This window comes from Oncorhynchus clarkii, chromosome 12, assembly GCF_045791955.1.
Source record: "Oncorhynchus clarkii lewisi isolate Uvic-CL-2024 chromosome 12, UVic_Ocla_1.0, whole genome shotgun sequence".
In the NCBI taxonomy this organism is placed as follows: domain Eukaryota; kingdom Metazoa; phylum Chordata; class Actinopteri; order Salmoniformes; family Salmonidae; genus Oncorhynchus; species Oncorhynchus clarkii.
In genome coordinates, this window is record NC_092158.1 from 58,855,764 (window position 1) to 58,878,966 (window position 23,203).

The 23,203-nt window shown below is 44.2% G+C and overlaps 1 protein-coding gene across 4 annotated transcripts in view; it reads left to right on the forward strand.

Annotated features, from left to right (window-relative positions):
* LOC139420868 (phosphatidylinositol-3,5-bisphosphate 3-phosphatase MTMR4-like) overlaps nucleotides 1-23,203 on the forward strand; it is a 159,527-nt gene that overhangs the window by 110,143 nt on the left and 26,181 nt on the right. For all 4 annotated transcript variants that reach the window (XM_071171240.1, XM_071171241.1, XM_071171242.1 and 1 more), the window contains 5 exons: nucleotides 8,103-8,219; nucleotides 14,719-14,748; nucleotides 16,081-16,163; nucleotides 17,228-17,394; nucleotides 17,492-17,588. In XM_071171240.1, coding sequence (XP_071027341.1) covers nucleotides 8,103-8,219; nucleotides 14,719-14,748; nucleotides 16,081-16,163; nucleotides 17,228-17,394; nucleotides 17,492-17,588 — 494 coding nt within the window. The remainder of the gene's footprint in view (nucleotides 1-8,102; nucleotides 8,220-14,718; nucleotides 14,749-16,080; nucleotides 16,164-17,227; nucleotides 17,395-17,491; nucleotides 17,589-23,203) is intronic.

The window sequence follows — 23,203 nt, forward strand, 5'->3', positions numbered from 1 at the left end:
AATACCATATTTACAATGTGTAGGGATACTGGAGTTGGAGGGTTAGATATGTTAAGGTGACTAGATATCAGGCTATATGATGAACAGAGTAGCAGCATATAATATGACTTTGTGTGTGCGTGTGCATAGTCAGTGCAAAAATAAATTTGAAGGGTCAATGCAAATAGTCTGTGTAACCATTTTGTTAGCTATTTAGCAGTCTTCTGGCTTGCTTCAGTACCGTTTGCTGTGCGGAAGCAGAGAGAACAGTCTATGGCTTGGGTGATTCGAGTCTAGAACAATTGCCTTCCTCTAATTTAACTTTTTTTAAATTTTTATTTAACCTTTATTTAACTTGGCCAGTCAGTTAAAGAACAAATGGCGGCCTACTCACCTTTCACACTGCCTGATATAGAGGTCCTGTATGGCAGGGAGCTCAGCCCCTGTGATGTACTGGGCTGTCTGCACCATCCTCTTGCAATCAAGGGAGGTGCAGTTGTCATACCAGTGATGCAGCCAGTCAAGATGCTCTCAATGGTGAAACGGTAGAACATTTTGAGGATTTGAGGGCCCATGCAAAGTATTTTCAACCTCCTCAGGGGAAAGACGCGCTATCACACCTTCTTCACGGTGTAGATGGGGGAGTGTTCCACACTGCCAGGTCACTGACCTCCCCCCTGTAGTAGGCTGTCTCATTGTCGCCGGTGATCAGGCCTATCACCGTCGTGTTGTCAGCATACTTGACGGTGTTGGAGTCATGCGTGGCCACACAGTCGTGTTGAACAAGTGAGTACAGGAAGGGACTAAGCACACACCCCTGTGGGGCCCCCATGTTGACAGCCAGCGTGGCGGAGGTGATGAGTAAAGTAAAGATTGATGCCAGGAGACATGAGTGGAAGAGAAAAATCAAAGTAGGCCTTTCTACTCCGAGAGATAGAAGTATAGGTTAGAGATGTTCTTCAATTCACCAGGCATACACACACAGAGTAATTATACAGTGCCTTGCGAAAGTATTCGGCCCCCTTGAACTTTGCAACCTTTTGCCACATTTCAGGCTTCAAACATAAAGATATAAAACTGTATTTTTTTGTGAAGAATCAACAACAAGTGGGACACAATCATGAAGTGGAACGACATTTATTGGATATTTCAAACTTTTTTAAATAATCAAAAACTGAAAAATTGGGCGTGCAAAATTATTCAGCCCCCTTAAGTTAATACTTTGTAGCGCCACCTTTTGCTGCGATTACAGCTGTAAGTTGCTTGGGGTATGTCTCTATCAGTTATGCACATCGAGAGACTGACATTTTTTCCCATTCCTCCTTGCAAAACAGCTCGAGCTCAGTGAGGTTGGATGGAGAGCATTTGTGAACAGCAGTTTTCAGTTCTTTCCACAGATTCTCGATTGGAATCAGGTCTGGGCTTTGACTTGGCCATTCTAACACCTGGATATGTTTATTTTTGAACCATTCCATTGTAGATTTTGCTTTATGTTTTGGATCATTGTCTTGTTGGAAGACAAATCTCCGTCCCAGTCTCAGAGTCTCCCACCTCAGCTGTAGATCTCTGCAGTTCATCCAGAGTGATCATGGGCCTCTTGGCTGCATCTCTGATCAGTCTTCTCCTTGTATGAGCTGAAAGTTTAGAGGGACGACCATGTCTTGTCTTGGTAGATTTGCAGTGGTCTGATACTCCTTCCATTTCAATATTATCGCTTGCACAGTGCTCCTTGGGATGTTTAAAGCTTGGGAAATCTTTTTGTATCCAAACTTCTTCACAACAGTATATTGGACCTGCCTGGTGTGTTCCTTGTTCTTCATGATGCTCTCTGCGCTTTTAACGGACCTCTGAGACTATCACAGTGCAGGTGCATTTATACGGTGACTTGATTACACACAGGTGGATTGTATTTATCATCATTAGTCATTTAGGTCAACATTGGATCATTCAGAGATCCTCACTGAACTTCTGGAGAGAGTTTGCTGCCCTGAAAGTAAAGGGGCTGAATAATTTTGCACGCCCAATTTTTCAGTTTTTGATTTGTTAAAAAAGTTTGAAATATCCAATAAATGTCGTTCCACTTCATGATTGTGTCCCACTTGTTGTTGATTCTTCACAAAAAAATACAGTTTTATATCTTTATGTTTGAAGCCTGAAATGTGGCAAAAGGTCGCAAAGTTCAAGGGGGCCGAATACTTTCGCAAGGCACTGTACATTATGCATTACAGACCTTTGTCATGGCACCAGCGAACAAGACTAGAGCTAAGTTCCAGGCAGAGGAAAATGATTTAGATATTATTTCATCCCGTTTAGACTTCACAGTAAAACATCAATTACAGCTAAGATGTTTCTCATCTGTTGCCACGCACCAGTCTAATGACAAGACGAACATGGGCATAATTTGTCTCTGTCAATATTACACTAAACAAAAATGTAAACGCAACACAGAACATTTTCAAAGATTTTACTGAGTTACAGTTCATATAAGGAAATTGAAATAAATTAGGCCCTAATCTATGGATTTCACATGACTGGGCAGGGGTGCAGCCATGGCGAGCCAGGCCCAGGCAATGAGAAATAACTTTTCCCCACAAAAGAGCTTTATTGACAGAAATGCTCCTCAAACGATGTTTGAGGCGGCTTATGGCAGAAAATTAACATTCAATTCTCTGGCAATAGCTCTGATGGAAATTCCTGCAATCAGCATGCCAATTGCACACTCCCTCAAAACTTGAGACATCTGTGACATTGTTGTGTGACAAAACTGCACATTTTAGAGTGGCCTTTTATTGTCCCCAACACAAGGTGCACCTGTGTAATGATCATGCTGTTTAATCAACTTCTTGATATGCCACACCAGTCAGGTGGATGGATTATTTTGGCAAAGGAGAAACACATTTGTGCACAAAATTTGAGAGAAATAATCTTTTTGCGCTTATGGAAAATGTCTGGGATCTTTTATTTCAGCTCATGAAACATGGGATCAACACTTTACATGTTGCATTTATATTTTTGTTCAGTATAAATCATTTTCAGTAAAGTGCAACACACACACAGTACATAGTACACAACCTCCCTGCCCGCCTGCCTGTCGGCCTGTTCACTCAGGCTCAAAGAACAGCCAACCTGCTCTGCTCTCTCACATAGATCCTTTTATGCCATTAGTGCTAATGGGGACTGCCACAAAGCACATTTGTGAATGGATTCAAGAAGCTGGACATTTGGCGTTAGTTCCTACTTCACAGGTAGGGTAATAAATGTTTTTTTTGTCCTACTTTTTTTTTTTTATTTATTTATTTATTTATTTATTTGTGTGAATTTGTACCCCTTTTTCTCCCCAATTTCGTGGTATCCAATTGTTGTAGTAGCTACTATCTTGTCTCATCGCTACAACTCCCGTATGTGCTCGGGAGAAACGAAGGTTGAATGTCATGCGTCCTCCGATACACAACCCAACCAGCCACACTGCTTCTTAACACAGCGCGCATCCAACCCGGAAGCCAGCCGCACCAATGTGTCGGAGGCTACACCGTGCACCTGGCAACCTTGGTTAGCGCGCACTGCGCCCGGGCCGCCACAGGAGTCACTGGTGCGCGATGAGACAAGGACATCCCTACCGACCAAGCCCTCCCTAACCCGGACGACGCTAGGCCAATTGTGCGTCGCCCCACGGACCTCCCGGTCGCGGCCGGTTACGACAGAGCAGATAATGTTGATTCTCCATTGGACCATGTACTCTGGTTTGATGTGTGACGGCTGCATTGCAAGTTTTACAGAGAACAGTGGGATTAATAGGAAGATAATGAAGTGAATATACTGTAAAAACTGCAAGATTTGAACTTTGTGACGTTTGTGTCGCTGATATCCAACGTCCTTATGGCAATCTCGGTGTGTTTCCAAGGGTATCTCGGTGTGTTTCCAAGGGTATCTCGGTGTGTTTCCAAGGGTATGGAAGTCGGCCATAATAACGGCCATCTTTAAATCAGGCGACCCTGCTGACGTGAGTAACTACAGGCCCATTAGTATACTACCTGTGGTGTCAAAGGTTGTTGAAAAGTGTGTAGCAGAACAACTGATTGCCCACCTCAACAACAGCCCCTTCACATTACACTCCATGCAGTTTGGCTTCAGAGCGAAACACTCCACAGAAACGGCCAACTGCTTTCTTCTGGAAAATGTGAAGTCCAAGATGGACAAAGGGGGTGTTGTGGGGGCTGTGTTTCTGGACCTAAGGAAGGCTTTTGATACTGTTAACCATGAGATTCTCATCACAAAATTGTCCAAGTTCAACTTTTCCCCTGATGCCTTGAGATGGATGAAATCATACCTTGAAGGCAGAACTCAGTGTGTCAGAGTGAGCAATGAGCTGTCGCCCACTCGTAGCTATGATGTGGGCGTGCCCCAAGGGTCAATACTGGGGCCCCTCCTGTTCAGCCTGTACATTAATGATCTGCCTTCTGTCTGTACTGGGTCTGAAGTTCAAATGTATGCAGATGATACAGTGATATATGTGCATGCAAAGAGCAAACAACAAGCTGCACAAGAACTCACTACTGTAATGGTCCAGGTTACAAAGTGGCTCAGTGACTCGTGTTTGCATCTCAATGTGAAAAAAACTGTTTGCATGTTCTTCACAAAGAGGGCAACAGATGCTACTGAGCCAGATGTCTATGTGTCAGGGGAGAAGCTCCAGGTGGAATCCGATTTTAAGTACCTTGGCATCATACTTGATTCCAACCTCTCTTTTAAAAAGCATGTGAAAAAAGTAATTCAAATAACCAAATTCAACCTAGCTAATTTCCGATTTATACGAAATTGTTTGACTACAGAGGTAGCAAAACTGTACTTCGAAACTATGATACTCCCCCACTTAACATACTGCTTGACTAGTTGGGCCCAAGCTTGCTGTACAACATTAAAACCTATTCAGTCTGTCTACAAACAGGCTCTCAAAGTGCTTGATAGGAAGCCCAATAGCCATCATCATTGTCACATTCTTAGAAAGCATGAGCTCTTGAGTTGGGAAAATCTTGTGCAATACACCGACGCATGTCTTGTATTCAAGATCCTTAATGGCCTGGCTCCCCCTCCACTCAATATTTTTGTTAAACAGAAAACCCAGACATATGGCAGCAGATCCACAAGGTCTGCCATGAGAGGTGACTGTATAGTTCCCTTAAGGAAAAGCACCTTTAGTAAATCTGCATTCTCTGTGAGAGCTTCCCATGTCTGGAATACACTGCCATCAGACACACATAACTGCACCACATATCACACTTTCACAAAATGCTTGAAGACATGGCTAAAGGTCAATCAGATTTGTGAACATGGTCCCTAGCTGTGTGTTGCCGCTCTCCATGTTGTCTGTTGTCTGTAGCTTGTGAGGTGTGGAAACACTTTGTTGCTTTTATGAATTTTGTCTTGCTGCTTTTTGTTTTATGTTGCTCTGTCTGTATGCTACGTCTTGCTTGTCCTATGTTGCTCTGTATGCTATGTCTTGCTTGTCCTATGTTGCTATGTCTTGCTTGTTCTATGCTGCTATTGTCTATATTGTAATTGTTTTTAATAACCTGCCCAGGGACTGCGGTTGAAAATTAGCCGGCTGGCTAAAACCGGCACTTTTACTGAAACGTTGATTAATGTGCACTGTCCCTGTAAAAATAAAAATAAACTCAAACTCAAACTCAATGTTTCGTATTGCGTCAGATAACAACATTGACGAATACGCTGATTCGGTGTGCGAGTTCATTAGAACGTGCGTTGAAGATGTCGTTCCCATAGCAACGATTAAAACATTCCCTAACCAGAAACCGTGGATTGATGGCAGCATTCGATTGAAACTGAAAGCGCGAACCACTGCTTTTAATCAGGGCAAGGTGTCTGGTAACATGACCGAATACAAACAGTGTAGCTATTCCCTCCGCAAGGCTATCAAACAAGCTAAGCGCCAGTACAGAGACAAAGTAGAATCTCAATTCAACGGCTCAGACACAAGAGGCATGTGGCAGGGTCTACAGTCAATCACGGACTACAGGAAGAAATCCAGCCCAGTCACGGACCAGGATGTCTTGCTCCCAGGCAGACTAAATAACTTTTTTGCCCGCTTTGAGGACAATACAGTGCCACTGACACGGCCTGCAACGAAAACATGCGGTCTCTCCTTCACTGCAGCCGAGGTGAGTAAGACATTTAAACGTGTTAACCCTCGCAAGGCTGCAGGCCCAGACGGCATCCCCAGCCGCGCCCTCAGAGCATGCGCAGACCAGCTGGCCGGTGTGTTTACGGACATATTCAATCAATCCCTATACCAGTCTGCTGTTCCCACATGCTTCAAGAGGGCCACCATTGTTCCTGTTCCCAAGAAAGCTAAGGTAACTGAGCTAAACGACTACCGCCTCGTAGCACTCACATCCGTCATCATGAAGTGCTTTGAGAGACTAGTCAAGGACCATATCACCTCCACCCTACCTGACACCCTAGACCCACTCCAATTTGCTTACCGCCCAAATAGGTCCACAGACGATGCAATCTCAACCACACTGCACACTGCCCTAACCCATCTGGACAAGAGGAATACCTATGTGAGAATGCTGTTCATCGACTACAGCTCGGCATTCAACACCATAGTACCCTCCAAGCTCGTCATCAAGCTCGAGACCCTGGGTCTCGACCCCGCCCTGTGCAACTGGGTACTGGACTTCCTGACGGGCCGCCCCCAGGTGGTGAGGGTAGGCAACAACATCTCCTCCCCGCTGATCCTCAACACTGGGGCCCCACAAGGGTGCGTTCTGAGCCCTCTCCTGTACTCCCTGTTCACCCACGACTGCGTGGCCACGCACGCCTCCAACTCAATCATCAAGTTTGCGGACGACACAACAGTGGTAGGCTTGATTACCAACAACGACGAGACGGCCTACAGGGAGGAGGTGAGGGCCCTCGGAGTGTGGTGTCAGGAAAATAACCTCACACTCAACGTCAACAAAACTAAGGAGATGATTGTGGACTTCAGGAAACAGCAGAGGGAACACCCCCCTATCCACATCGATGGAACAGTGGTGGAGAGGGTAGCAAGTTTTAAGTTCCTCGGCATACACATCACAGACAAACTGAATTGGTCCACTCACACAGACAGCATCATGAAGAAGGCGCAGCAGCGCCTCTTCAACCTCAGGAGGCTGAAGAAATTTGGCTTGTCACCAAAAGCACTCACAAACTTCTACAGATGCACAATCGAGAGCATCCTGGCGGGCTGTATCACCGCCTGGTATGGCAACTGTACCGCCCTCAACCGTAAGGCTCTCCAGAGGGTAGTGAGGTCTGCACAACGCATCACCGGGGGCAAACTACCTGCCCTCCAGGACACCTACACCACCCGATGTCACAGGAAGGCCATAAAGATCATAAAGGACATCAACCACCCGAGCCACTGCCTGTTCACCCCGCTATCATCCAGAAGGCGAGGTCAGTACAGGTTTATCAAAGCTGGGACCGAGAGACTGAAAAACAGCTTCTATCTCAAGGCCATCAGACTGTTAAACAGCCACCACTAACACTGAGTGGCTGCTGCCAACACACTGACACTGACTCAACTCCAGCCACTTTAATAATGGGAATTGATGGGAAATGATGTAAATATATCACTAGCCACTTTAAACAATGCTACCTTATATAATGTTACTTACCCTACATTATTCATCTCATATGCATACGTATATACTGTACTCTATATCATCGACTGTATCCTTATGTAATACATGTATCACTAGCCACTTTAAACTATGCCACTTTGTTTACATACTCATCTCATTTGTACATACTGTACTCGATACCATCTACTGTATCTTGCCTATGCTGCTCTGTACCATCACTCATTCATATATCCTTATGTACATATTCTTTATCCCCTTACACTGTGTACAAGACAGTAGTTTTGGAATTGTTAGTTAGATTACTTGTTATTACTGCATTGTCGGAACTAGAAGCACAAGCATTTCGCTACACTCGCATTAACATCTGCTAACCATGTGTATGTGACAAATAAAATTTGATTTGATTTGATTTTGATTTGATTAAGCGTTGTGGTTCATGTCTTAACGTTGCGTTGACGTTTGTGTCCCCTCCAGGTGCCGTTCCCAGCTCTGCAGGGGGAAGGGGTTGAGTATCTAGGCCGAGCCGATGACACCATCATTGCCATCTCCAACTACAGGCTCCACATCAAGTTTAAGGACTCCATTATAAATGTAAGACATAATGAACACATGCGTATTTTACTGGTATTGATCCACGGACCGGTTTGGGTTTTTATTTTACCTTCTATATCGGTATTTAAATATTTGGTTTGTACAATGTGATACTTTGTGTGTAACTTCCATTTTTATAGTTTACTTCACTATTTGAGTCATCGCTCTCTCTTAACATGCTGCTTTCCACACAGACATAGCCCCGCCCCCTGTCACTCAAGGTGGGCATTTGTTGTTCCTCGACCACGAGAAACGTGCCTTCAGTCTGTATGGTCAATGCAACACATGGATCGTTGATGACAATGATGCTGTTTTCACTTAATATAAATCCAGTAGTGTTTTATAATTACACTATTAGTTTGTGTTTCTTACATTTGCAACCAGCTAGTTTGTATTTTCTTAGCAAGTTGGGCCTAAATCGTGTTAGCTGCTAATGCTAATCACTAGTTAGCTGGCTAGCTAGCTAGCTAGCTAATGTACTGAGTCAGAACAAACATACAATACCAGCCAAAGTTTGAACACAGCTACTCATTCAAGGGTTTTTCTTTATTTTTACTATTTCTTATGTTGTAGATTAATAGTGAAGACATCAAAACTATGAAATAACACATATGGAATCATGTAGTAACCAAAAAAGTGTTAAACAAATCCAAATATATTTTATATTTGAGATTCTTCAAAGTAGGCAACCTTTGCCTTGATGAAAGAATTGCACACTCTTGGCATTCTCTAAACCAGCTTCACCTAGAATGCTTTCCCAACAGTCTTGAAGGAGTTCCCACATATGCTGAGTACTTGTTGGCTGCTTTTCCTTCACTCTGCAGTCCGACTTATCCCAAACCATCTCAATTGGATTGAGGTCGGGTGATTGTGGAGATCAGGTCATCTCATGCATGACTCCATCACTCTCCTTGGTCAAATAGCCGTTACACATTCTGGACGTGTGTTGGGTCATTGTCCTGTTGAAAAACAAATAATAGTCCCACTAAGGGCGAACCAGGTGGGATGGCGTATCGCTGCAGAATTTTTTTATTTTTAATTGTACCTTTATTTAACCAGGCAAGTCAGTTAAGAACAAATTCTTATTTTCAATGACGGCCTAGGAACAGTGGGTTAACTGCCTGTTCAGGGGCAGAACGACAGATTTGTACCTTGTCGGCTCGGGGGTTTGAACTTGCAACCTTCCGGTTACTAGTCCAACGCTCTAACCACTAGGCTACCCACAATGCTGTGGTAGCCATGCTGGTTAAGTGTGTTTTGAAAAATAAATAAATTATTGAGTGTCACCAGCAAAGCACCATCACACCTCCTCATCCGTGCTCCACAGCGGGAACTACACATGAGGAGATCATCCGTTTGCCTACTCTGTGTCTCACAAAGACACTGGGGTTGAAACCAAAAATCTAAAATTTGGACAATAGGACAGATTTCCACCGGTCTAATGTCCGTTGCTCGTGTTTCTTGGCCCAAGCAAGTCTCTTCTTCTTTTTGGTGACCTTTAGTAGTCGTTTCTGTGCAGCAATTTCACCATGAAGGCCTGATTCACACAGTCTCCTCTGAACAGTTGATGTTGAGATGTGTCTGTTACTTGAACTCTGTGAAGCATTTATTTGGGCTGCAATTTCTGAGGCTGGTAACTAATGAACGTATCCTCTGCAGCAGAGGTAACTCTGGGTCTTCCTTTCCTGTGGCGGTCCTCATTGAGAGCCAGTTTCATCATACCGCTTGACGTATTTTGCGACTGCACTTGAAGAAATGTTCAAAGTTCTTGAAATGTTCCGCATTGACTGACCTTCATGTCTTAAAGTATTGATGGACTCATTTATCTTTGCTTATTTGAGCTGTTCTTGCCATAATATGTGCTTGGTCTTTTACCAAATAGGGCTATCTTCTGTATACCACCCCTACCTAGTCACAACATAACTGATTGCCTCAAATGCATTAAGAAGGAAAGAAATTCCACATATGAACTTTTAACAAGCAACACCTGTTAATTGAAATGAATTCCAGGTGACTACCTCATGAAGCTGGTTGAAATAATGCCAAGAGTGTGCAAAGCTGTCATCAAGGCAAAGGGTGGCTGCTTTAATGAATCTCAAATATAAAATATATTTTCATTTGTTTAACACTTTTTTGGCTACTACATGATTCCATATGTGCTATTTCATAGTTTCGATGTCTTCACTACTATTCTAAAATGTAGAAAATAGTAAAAATAAATACAAACCCTGGAATGAGTAGGTGTGTCCAAACCTTTGACTGGTACTGTAATTAGCTATACAGCCTGATAATACCATTGATGATGTAGACCTAAATCATCATGTTTTTTGTGCAACAGTATCTTATAAATCAAAGAGGAATACACAAAGCATGAATATGTTAGTTACATGAAGTAGCTAAGAGAAAACATTCAATGTAGCCAAAAGTTATAGGGTCCCCAAGTAAACACTTATCAACACTTTGGTTCCTACCCTGTCACAATAATTCCTTCCTGGGGTTTTCATGTGTTGTCATCTATTGTATTCAAAGTGCCCACTATTATATTCTAACAATGGAATTAGAATAATCATTTCCACAGTTCACCCAATTGTTTTGCTCTAAATCGCAAGTCAAATCACAATTGCAACATTTGGTTAAAAATAAGGTCTAGATTCTTTGCCTATATTGTGCAGCCCTTGCGTGACAGTGTGGAAATGGTCTAAAATGAGTGCAGGAAATGCAGAAATTGAAGAAAATGCGGAAAATTATTTTGGGGTGAATTGAACAGTATAAAACAATCAGAATGGAGAAAGACCCATTGAAATCACTTAGAATGTATGTGTTGCCACCCTAGGGTCACGCACTACTCGCCCAGCCCTAACACATATCGCCCAGCCCTAACACATGCAATACACATGGTACAGAGATCCTGGAAAAAACAACACAAGCATGTTCAAGTAGCTAGGTAGCCTTAGAGTGTTAGTAACTGAAAGGTTGTAAGATGGAATCCCCGAGCTGACAAGGTAAAAATCTGTCGTTCTGCCCCTGAATGAGGCAGTTAACCCACTGTTCCTAGGCCGTCATTGAAAATAAGAATTTGTTCTTAACTGACTTTCCTAGTTAAATAAAAAAAATAGCTGCTCTGACATAGCCTGGTTAAATCAGATTGAATGCTGCAGTGTAATGTACATAAATCAGTTTAGTTGCCAGGCTAATTGCCACACTGTCTATAGATCTGTAGATCTGTGCACAGAACTGAGAGGTAGGTCATGTGAGGAACAGAACCCTGCCTGAAAGGAGAGGCTCTGCTGGTTAGATTCATTACACTGTCTGTAGATCTGTAGATCTGTGCACAGAACTGAGAGGTAGGTAATGTGAGGAACAGAACCCTGCCTGAAAAGAGAGGCTCTGCTGGTTAGATTCATTACACTGTCTGTAGATCTGTAGATCTGTGCACAGAACTGAGAGGTAGGTAATGTGAGGAACAGAACCCTGCCTGAAAGGAGAGGCTCTGCTGGTTAGATTCATTACAGGCCATATAATACATTTTAGACAGAATGTCCTGCTGCTTACAAGCCAAGGCTGGTAGCACTTCAAATGATGTGATTGAGATGCAGAGCCATTCCCAGGACCTGATGCCTGGTCCGCTCCTCACACCCACTGAGTTGGCAGTGTGTCAGGCACCACAGGAGTGGTGCAGTGAGCGGTGGCTATGATCTCACCACCAGCCAGGACTGTTTCACGTGACTCTGGAGTTTCAGGGAGCCGGCCCAGCACTTACTTAAAGTTGCACGTGCACACCACAGACACACAGGCACACTCACGCATGTACACACACACACACACACACACACACACACACACACACACACACACACACACACACACACTTATATTGGCATCCAGTGGCCCCTCCTACTGACGCCAGACCCTGCTGTAATACAAACAGCCTGATTGTTTGCCTTAGAGTGAGATTCCACCTACTCCTCTTTAGTCTCGAAACTCGACCCTAGGCAACAGTGACTAGGGTTTGGTTTCAGTGATGGACTCTTTTGGCATAGAGGATCGATGTCACTGCCTATGTCGATAAGGGAGAAAAAGAAAGAAAAATCACGTGGCAGACATGTGAGAATGTCGCGATTAAAAACCTTTTTTATTCAAGCAGATAAAGTAGTGAAGTAGGCAGTGACGTAGTTCCTCTATGCCAAATGAGTCCGTCATTGAAACTAGACCCTAGTCACTGACCACGTTTACATGCGCACAGTATTCCTGATAGTAGCTCATATCCTGCTTAAGGTCTTAAGCTGTTTTCAAGCACCTTTGATAACCCGCTTACGAGTATCCATGTAACCATGAATAAACAGAAAATCCTAATTTAAGTTCATATGGGTTAAATGGAAACAGTAACTGAAATAAGGACACTGACTGTAGGCCTGTAACCTTCTACATGTAGAGTAAAACAATATCAACTCCAGGGGATTTATGCTTTTCTTGCAGTAAAATTATACAACAAATGTTTAGTTGGTCTCGGGAACAGGAGTGGAGAAATATGATTTATTTCTTTCAGCATCTCTTGACGAAAATGTCAATGTGTGTGTAATGTGTTATCTCTGGCACTGTTAAACAAGTAGACAGTATTTCAACCACATAAAATATGCACCCAATATGAACTGAAGTCTTATCAGAAACGTGTTTCATCGTTTTCTCAGCTTTTCGTTTCCTTAAAACCTGTCAAACGGATGACATTTGGACATTTTGCACAGGACCAATCTTTCCACTGTTTTTAGTAATTCTGTTTTCTCCCTGATCCCTATACGAAACAGACTTACACGACTGATCCCTATACGAACAGACTGATCCCTATACGAAACAGACTTATACGACTGATCCCTATACGAAACAGACTTATACGACTGATCCCTATACGAACAGACTGATTCCTATACGAAACAGACTTATACGACTGATCCCTATACGAAACAGACTTATACGACTGATCCCTATACGAAACAGACTTATACGACTGATCCCTATACGAACAGACTGATCTCTATACGAACAGACTGATCCCTATACGAACAGACTGATCCCTATACGAACAGACTGGTCCCTATACGAAACAGACTTATACGACTGATCCCTATACGAAACAGACTTATACGACTGATCCCTATACGAACAGACTGATCTCTATGCGAACAGACTGATCCCTATACGAACAGACTGATCCCTATACGAACAGACTGGTCCCTATACGAAACAGACTTATACGACTGATCCCTATACGAAACAGACTTATACGACTGATCCCTATACGAACAGACTGATCCCTATACGAAACATACTTATACGACTGATCCCTATACGAACAGACTGATCCCTATACGAAACATACTTATACGACTGATCCCTTTACGAACAGACTGATCCCTATACGAAATATACTTATACGACTGATCCCTATACGAACAGACTGATCCCTATACGAACTAGACTTATACGACTGATCCCTATACGAACAGACTGATCCCTTTACGAAACAGACTTATACGACTGATCCCTATACGAAACTAACTTTACCGGTGTTAACTAGATTACTAGTGCATTCATTCTATCGATGTAAGACATTATTCTGGTGAGCATACTTTATAATCTACTGGGGCAGTTATGACAGAAGAGAAACAACATGTATCTAACTATAGTTGACAAACAAATGGCCTACCAAATGTCAGAAAAAGCATATCTAAATTATTGGTGAAATTAGCCAGTAGGTACGGAGTACCAGTGGATCAAACTGCGCAGATTCTTCATTTTTAGTTTGAATATCAGATGAGAACATCATCACACAACACCTATGATATGAGAAGCTGAGCTTGCGCAGAACGCGAATAAGATGTTTACATGCCACAGTATCCCGTCGAAGATCAGCATTTCATAGGCATCTTATCCGAGTTTCTCATAACCGGGATATAAGCTTTTTCGTGTTGTTGTAAACGGGACATGATGTTTATATGAGTCAACTCAAAGACAGAATGCGACAGTATCCCGAATATTGGTGTGCATGTAAACAAGGTCAATGTGTTGCCTAGGGTCGGGTTTTAGAGACAAACTCCTCTCCTCCTTCTCCCCCATCCCAGAACTCCAGTCATCTAACAAAGCACCTGTAGTAAGACCACTTTTTATCTAAACATATAGACATCTGCACTGTTAGTTTGTGTTACATTTTCATATCCTTTCCCCTTCCATTTTCTTCTCTCATACTTTCCTTTTCAAGCTTGGTTGTGGTCGGCAAAAGTCGCTCTTTCTGCCGTGCTAATTTGTGTTCTCTGCTTGATTTTCATTATCTTCCACCTTTAGCTCTTTCTTTTTATGCATTGCCTATCATTAACTTCGTTCTGTTGTTTTTCTTCAGTTTAATAGTTTTTCCATTCCCTCTGTCCCCTGTCTTGTTATCACCCCCCTCCTCCTTCCTGCTCTCTGCTCCCTCCCTGGTCCTGGTGTCTGTCTGTCACTGTTGCAGACCTATCAAGGTGTGGACAATCATATTTCTGTGAGTACCTTGTGTCAACAGCAACCCGCAGCTTCCCCCCTCCTCCCTTCCACAGTCTAGACTAGAGCGCTCTATCATTCAACCTCTGGTTCAGACTGACTACTCCTGGATTATTGTGCCCTCCGGACAGACAAAATGTAATTTCATTTGAGATTGGAAGCAATCTAAAAACTGTTTTATTCATTTTCTGATTCAGAATCTCCTCAACGTTGAATATAATTGAATGCACTTAGCAAGGCAAGAGCCCAAGCAGTTCTGTTTTGCAGAGATTTCATTTATAGCGCATCTTAAGATTTTGTAGCACCACTTTGTGCCGAAGTCTGTCTGAAGTGTGGCAGCATGAATTGGTTGTTCCTTACCGAGTTAGATGACCCAGGCCCCCAGGTGCTGATTGGCCTGCCCCAATCAAAGGTCAAGCCTCATTGGGTAATTTTATAACTGTTGAGTTCAGAGTGACCTCATTAACACCCCTGACCTGTGGACCAATAATAGAGCTAGAGCAGTGGTACGGAACACTGCAGGCTCAGCATGGGTCATCTAACTCGGGAATGACTGAGTGGAGAGTCTAGAATAGATTGCACTGCTGCAGACTCCAGAGCTTGGCCTGTGGTGATGACTCATTGGTTTAAAATGGTTGTTATGGTTGCATAATGGTTGATGTTTGTATGAATGAGACTTACTGTGTGAGAATTTACTGTGGCAACTATGAAAAGTGTAAATACACTTAAGATATAAACGTTATAGTTCATGGAAGTGCATTGACAATGTAATAGCATGCAACGTGATGATTTTATAAGGAAATGCAAATGATGCTGACGTAAATTAGATATTGGTCTGGCAATAGAGGCATTGGTATGGTGTCTGTTTTAGGCCTATACCTAATAGAGGCTTGTGTGAATTTACATAACCCATGGGTAAGACCACCACAAATATCATCTTCCAATCCCCTCTGCTGTGTGAAAAATGTATTGTTACCTCACCGTGCCTTGCTGTCTACCTTACAGTAGGTACCTTAACTAGCCATGGCGAGCCTAGATTACTAGGCACTTCATTAAATGTGTTGTGTTCAGTGAGGTGTCCTGTGTAAAGTGGTAGCCTAGTGGTTAGAGTGTTGGACTAGTAACCGGAAGGTTGCAAGTTCAAACCCCCGAGCTGACAAGGTACAAATCTGTTGTTCTGCCCCTGAACAGGCAGTTCCTAGGTCATTGAAAATAAGAATTTGTTCTTAACTGACTTGCCTAGTTAAATAAAGGTAAAAAAAAAAGTTAGAGGTGTTGTGTCTACCCTGGTGTCTTGTGTAATGTGGTGTCCTCTCTCTGTCTCCCCGTACAGGTGCCTCTGAGGCTCATAGAGAGTGTGGAGAGCAGAGACATGTTCCAACTGCACATCATCTGCAAGGACTCCAAAGTGGTCAGGTAAAGAGAAAATTCCTACTTTATATCTACACTGGCTTGTGACAAACAACGATCATTAGGACTTATTGATAAATGGATATCTTGTGCTCCATGAATCATAGTTTTTTTTACATGATCAAAAATAGGAATTGTTTTCATAAGTATTTTTTTTTTAAATTAAATTTGATTGACTTTAAGCACAACATAATATTTTTGGACAGAATGTATAGGCTTCGTTCGTAGTGGTCTTTTTTGATAGGCCTATGCCACAATATTTCTGCTGATGGGAAAACTAGATCCTTTGTTATTGCAGAGGTTGAAAAAGAGATGTCATGTCGTTGGCTTAAGAACATTTTTGTCTCAAAACCACTTAAGATCCTTTTTTTTAAGGCCGTGACTACGAATAAAGAGTTTTCCCTCATGCCCTGCCCGCCCCTCTGGAAACCTCTTTCTCAAAGCTAAGAATCCGAATCTGCTTATTTTACACACACATAGCTGCTGCTCACAATCCCCCTCCCTTCACGTTTCACTCTTTTACTCACCCTCTTCTGAAAAGACTGGAACTGGCCAATCTATGCACTGCAGCCCACTTCTCTCCTATAAAACTGTAGTGTTGCTGGCCCACTGTGACAGCCTGTCTGGTGTCCTCCTCACAGAGATGCAGACATCAGAAGTGTTCCCACCTCTTTGATTATGATGGCTTTATATCCTGCCTGAGGAGCAGATGTGATGTGGCACGGCCCAGGGAAACACTCAGAGCACTCATGAGAATATAGAATCATAGAAAAATCTCCATGTTGGAGAGAACTCATTATTACTACTGTAAGAGAGAATATAGGTCTACATACAGTAACTGTATACCACCCTCACATTCTGTCCAATCAAGATGAACGTGTCGGACAATGTATGATAATGTAGGCATAGCCCATGGTTGTGTTTTATCTTTTGGTCCTTGAACATGAAGAATAATAATAGATCATGTACACAAACCATAATAATATGGTGAAAGCATGATAATGGTGTTGAGGTTGGTGGCCATCCTCTGATTTTCCATCCTATGTGTTTGTGTTTTGCTATCTACTCAGATGCCATTTCTCGACATTCAAGCAGTGCCAGGAGTGGCTGAAGCGTCTGAACCGGGCCGTAGCCCACCCTGGCAGGCTGGAGGATCTGTTTGCCTTGGCCTACCACGCCTGGTGTCTGGGGGGCAGCGCAGACGATGAGGACCAGCACCTACACCTCTGTAGACCAGGTTAGTGTCAGACATGCACACACACACACACGCAGATTTAAATCCTGAGGCCTCATTATTGTTGCTTTACCTCTCTTCCCTCTTTCTCTCTGTGTAGGTGATCATGTCCGTCAGAGGCAGGAGATGGAGGTGAGGAGGATGGGCTTCGACATGCAAAACGCCTGGAGAGTGTCCGACATCAACCTCAACTACAAGTATGATACCCACAAACACACGTACACACGGCCCCCCCAGTCTCACACGTACACACGGTCCCCCCAGTCTCACACGTACACACGGCCGCCCCCAGTCTCACACGTACACACGGCCCTCCAGTCTCACACGTACACATGGCCCCCCCAGTCTCACACGTACACACGCCCCCCCCCCCCAGTCTCACACGTACACACGGCCCCCCCCAGTCTCACAAGTACACACGGCCCCCCCAGTCTCACACGTACACACGGCCCCCCACAGTCTCACACGTACACACGGCCCCCACAGTCTCACACGTACACACGCCCCCCCCCCCCCCAGTCTCACACGTACACACGGCCCCCCCAGTCTCACACGTACACACGGCCCCCACAGTCTCACATGTACACACGGCCCCCCCAGTCTCAACACAGAGCGGGAAGATTGATGATCAAACAACTGCCTCATCAAGCCAACACACACACACTGTAGCTACAGTGCCTTGCGAAAGTATTCGGCCCCCTTGAACTTTGCGACCTTTTGCCACATTTCAGGCTTCAAACATAAAGATATAAAACTGTATTTTTTTGTGAAGAATCAACAACAAGTGGGACACAATCATGAAGTGGAACAACATTTATTGGATATTTCAAACTTTTTTAACAAATCAAAAACTGAAAAATTGGGCGTGCAAAATTATTCAGCCCCTTTACTTTCAGGGCAGCAAACTCTCTCCAGAAGTTCAGTGAGGATCTCTGAATGATCCAATGTTGACCTAAATGACTAATGATGATAAATACAATCCACCTGTGTGTAATCTAGTCTCCGTATAAATGCACCTGCACTGTGATAGTCTCAGAGGTCCGTTAAAAGCGCAGAGAGCATCATGAAGAACAAGGAACACACCAGGCAGGTCCGAGATACTGTTGTGAAGAAGTTTAAAGCCGGATTTGGATACAAAAAGATTTCCCAGGCTTTAAACATCCCAAGGAGCACTGTGCAAGCGATAATATTGAAATGGAAGGAGTATCAGACCACTGCAAATCTACCAAGACCTGGCCGTCCCTCTAAACTTTCAGCTCATACAAGGAGAAGACTGATCAGAGATGCAGCCAAGAGGCCCATGATCACTCTGGATGAACTGCAGAGATCTACAGCTGAGGTGGGAGACTCTGTCCATAGGACAACAATCAGTCGTATATTGCACAAATCTGGCCTTTATGGAAGAGTGGCAAGAAGAAAGCCATTTCTTAAAGATATCCATAAAAAGTGTTGTTTAAAGTTTGCCACAAGCCACCTGGGAGACACACCAAACATGTGGAAGAAGGTGCTCTGGTCAGATGAAACCAAAATTGAACTTTTTGGCAACAATGCAAAACGTTATGTTTGGCGTAAAAGCAACACAGCTCATCACCCTGAACACACCATCCCCACTGTCAAACATGGTGGTGGCAGCATCATGGTTTGGGCTTGCTTTTCTTCATCAGGGACAGGGAAGATGGTTAAAATTGATGGGAAGATGGATGGAGCCAAATACAGGACCATTCTGGAAGAAAACCTGATGGAGTCTGCAAAAGACCTGAGACTGGGACGGAGATTTGTCTTCCAACAAGACAATGATCCAAAACATAAAGCAAAATCTACAATGGAATGGTTCAAAAATAAACATATCCAGGTGTTAGAATGGCCAAGTCAAAGTCCAGACCTGAATCCAATCGAGAATCTGTGGAAAGAACTGAAAACTGCTGTTCACAAATGCTCTCCATCCAACCTCACTGAGCTCGAGCTGTTTTGCAAGGAGGAATGGGAAAAAATTTCAGTCTCTCGATGTGCAAAACTGATAGAGACATACCCCAAGCGACTTACAGCTGTAATCGCAGCAAAAGGTGGCGCTACAAAGTATTAACTTAAGGGGGCTGAATAATTTTGCACGCCCAATTTTTCAGTTTTTGATTTATTAAAAAAGTTTGAAATATCCAATAAATGTCGTTCCACTTCATGATTGTGTCCCACTTGTTGTTGATTCTTCACAAAAAAATACAGTTTTATATCTTTATGTTTGAAGCCTAAAATGTGGCAAAAGGCCACAAAGTTCAAGGGGGCCGAATACTTTCGCAAGGCACTGTAGATAGCCCACTCTCTCCTAAGCAGGTACGTCTAACATCTGTGCTGTTAAATAGTCCCAGACTCGTTTGCGAAGCAGACTGGGTGGGGAGAGTGACTCAGCATTTCAAATAGCATTTTCTTCACCAGTCAGTGTTTAAACTCTCTCTCTCTGTTGCTGCTCGGCTCTTGATAATCTGTGTGACAGGTCTATGGGGGAGGGAGAGGGGATATGAGGGGAGGGAGGGAGGGAGTGGGGAGAGACGGGGCGAGAGAGAGAGACAGGGATTAGGCGGAGGGGTAGAGTAAGAGTCGCTGTCATCCCTGTGACAGGCTGAGCTCTCTCTCTCTCTCTCTGAAGGACAGCTGCGCCGTGGGGCTCGGGGGAGGGGGGGCTTCCATCTGTCTGTTCTTCTCCTCTGTCTGACACTCACCAGTCATGTCGCACACACATCACACACACACATTTCTGTGCATGTCTGACATACATGCAAATCATACACACCTTTCTGTACACCCATCTCTAACACACTTACACACGCAGACATATTTAACATAACTTTCACAATTCCACTCACACAGACTTGAAAAGACATTAAAAGGTGTCTGAGGCCTGTGTGTGTCCTCTGCTGGGTAGGTAAATAAGTAAATTAATCTGCAGTATGCTCTGAGAGCCACAGTGCCATGCTCTCTCTGTCTTGTTCTCTCTCTCTCTGTCTGCTCTGAGTGTCCTGCTGGGGGGGACAGTCACATTGGAGAAACGGGTCATTTAAGCAGGCCAGAACCTGCTGGGGATACATAACTCAGCACAACACACACACTCATATCTACCTGGAGCAGACAGTAGAGAGCGACTGCAGGCTAGGCTAGGCTAGGCGAGAGAGAGAGAGAGAGAGAGAGGGAAAGAGAGAAACAGTGATGTGCAAACTATAGGAGATGGTGTAAGTGCTGGAGGGTCGGAATAGATGATAGGAAGATTTAATAGGGGATAAAGAGCTAGAGACAGTGGGCCACTGAATATCTCTGTTATGGCAGGGCTTGGAGTTGTCGATCTCACTTTGGGTATTTTATCTGAGAAATAAAAGCCCTCTCTCACTAATATTCACCTAAATAGTTGCCAACAGTCTTGATGCACTACGTTGATAATTACCCTGCTTTGCTGTGCATTTTAGTCAGTGGTAAGTTAAGTACATTCTCCCTTTCCTATATGTATAAATCTACAGTCTACTGTATTGCTTAGTGCAAATGTAATGGAGGTGATTTGGTTAACTATACTTGCTTGATGAGTAACCTTGCCTGAGAGCTGAAGACTTGTTAGATGCCTAGAATTTCCGGCGCCGACAGAGATGGCCGCCTGGCTTCGCGTTCCTAGGAAACTATGCAGTTTTTTGTTTTTTTACGTGTTATTTCTTACATTAGTACCCCAGGTCATCTTAGGTTTCATCACATACAGTCGAGAAGAACTACTGAATATAAGATCAGCGTCAACTCACCATCAGTACGACCAAGAATACGCTTTTCGCGACGCGGATCCTGTGCTCTGCCTTACAAACAGGACAACGGAGTGGATCCCATGCAGCGACCCAAAAAAACGACTCCGAAAAAGAGGGAAACGAGGCGGTCTTCTGGTCAGACTCCGGAGACGGGCACACCGTGCACCATTCCCTAGCATTCTTCTTGCCAATGTCCAGTCTCTTGACAACAAGGTTGATGAAATCCGAGCAAGGGTAGCATTCCAGAGGGACATCAGAGACTGTAACGTTCTTTGCTTCACGGAAACGTGGCTTACTGGAGAGACGCTATCCGAAGCGGTGCAGCCAACAGGTTTCTCCACGCATCGCGCAGACAGGAAAAAACATCTTTCTGGTAAAAAGAGGGGCGGGGGCGTATGCCTTATGACTAACGTGACATGGTGTGATGAAAGAAACATACAAGAACTCAAATCCTTCTGTTCACCTGATTTAGAATTCCTCACAATAAAATGTAGACCGCATTATCTACCAAGAGAATTCTCTTCGATTATAATCACAGCCGTATATATCCCCCCCCAAGCAGACACATCGTTGGCTCTGAATGAACTTTATTTGACTCTTTGCAAACTGGAAACCATTTATCCGGAGGCTGCATTCATTGTAGCTGGGGATTTTAACAAGGCTAATCTGAAAACAAGACTCCCCAAATTTTATCAGCATATCGATTGCGCAACCAGGGGTGGAAAGACCTTGGATCATTGTTACTCTAACTTCCGCGACGCATATAAGGCCCTGCCCCGCCCCCCTTTCGGAAAAGCTGACCACGACTCCATTCTGTTGATCCCTGCCTACAGACAGAAACTAAAACAAGAGGCTCCCACGCTGAGGTCTGTCCAACGCTGGTCTGACCAAGCTGACTCCACACTCCAAGACTGCTTCCATCACGTGGACTGGGACATGTTTCGTATTGCGTCAGACAACAACATTGACGAATACGCTGATTCGGTGTGCGAGTTCATTAGAACGTGCGTTGAAGATGTCGTTCCCATAGCAACGATTAAAACATTCCCTAACCAGAAACCGTGGATTGATGGCAGCATTCGTGTGAAACTGAAAGCGCGAACCACTGCTTTTAATCAGGGCAAGGTGTCTGGTAACATGACCGAATACAAACAGTGCAGCTATTCCCTCCGCAAGGCTATCAAACAAGCTAAGCGTCAGTACAGAGACAAAGTAGAATCTCAATTCAACGGCTCAGACACAAGAGGCATGTGGCAGGGTCTACAGTCAATCACGGACTACAGGAAGAAATCCAGCCCAGTCACGGACCAGGATGTCCTGCTCCCAGGCAGACTAAATAACTTTTTTGCCCGCTTTGAGGACAATACAGTGCCACTGACACGGCCTGCAACGAAAACTTGCGGTCTCTCCTTCACTGCAGCCGAGGTGAGTAAGACATTTAAACGTGTTAACCCTCGCAAGGCTGCAGGCCCAGACGGCATCCCCAGCCGCGCCCTCAGAGCATGCGCAGACCAGCTGGCCGGTGTGTTTACGGACATATTCAATCAATCCCTATACCAGTCTGCTGTTCCCACATGCTTCAAGAGGGCCACCATTGTTCCTGTTCCCAAGAAAGCTAAGGTAACTGAGCTAAACGACTACCGCCCCGTAGCACTCACTTCCGTCATCATGAAGTGCTTTGAGAGACTAGTCAAGGACCATATCACCTCCACCCTACCTGACACCCTAGACCCACTCCAATTTGCTTACCGCCCAAATAGGTCCACAGACGATGCAATCTCAACCACACTGCACACTGCCCTAACCCATCTGGACAAGAGGAATACCTATGTGAGAATGCTGTTCATTGACTACAGCTCGGCATTCAACACCATAGTACCCTCCAAGCTCGTCATCAAGCTCGAGACCCTGGGTCTCGACCCCGCCCTGTGCAACTGGGTACTGGACTTCCTGACGGGCCGCCCCCAGGTGGTGAGGGTAGGCAACAACATCTCCTCCCCGCTGATCCTCAACACTGGGGCCCCACAAGGGTGCGTTCT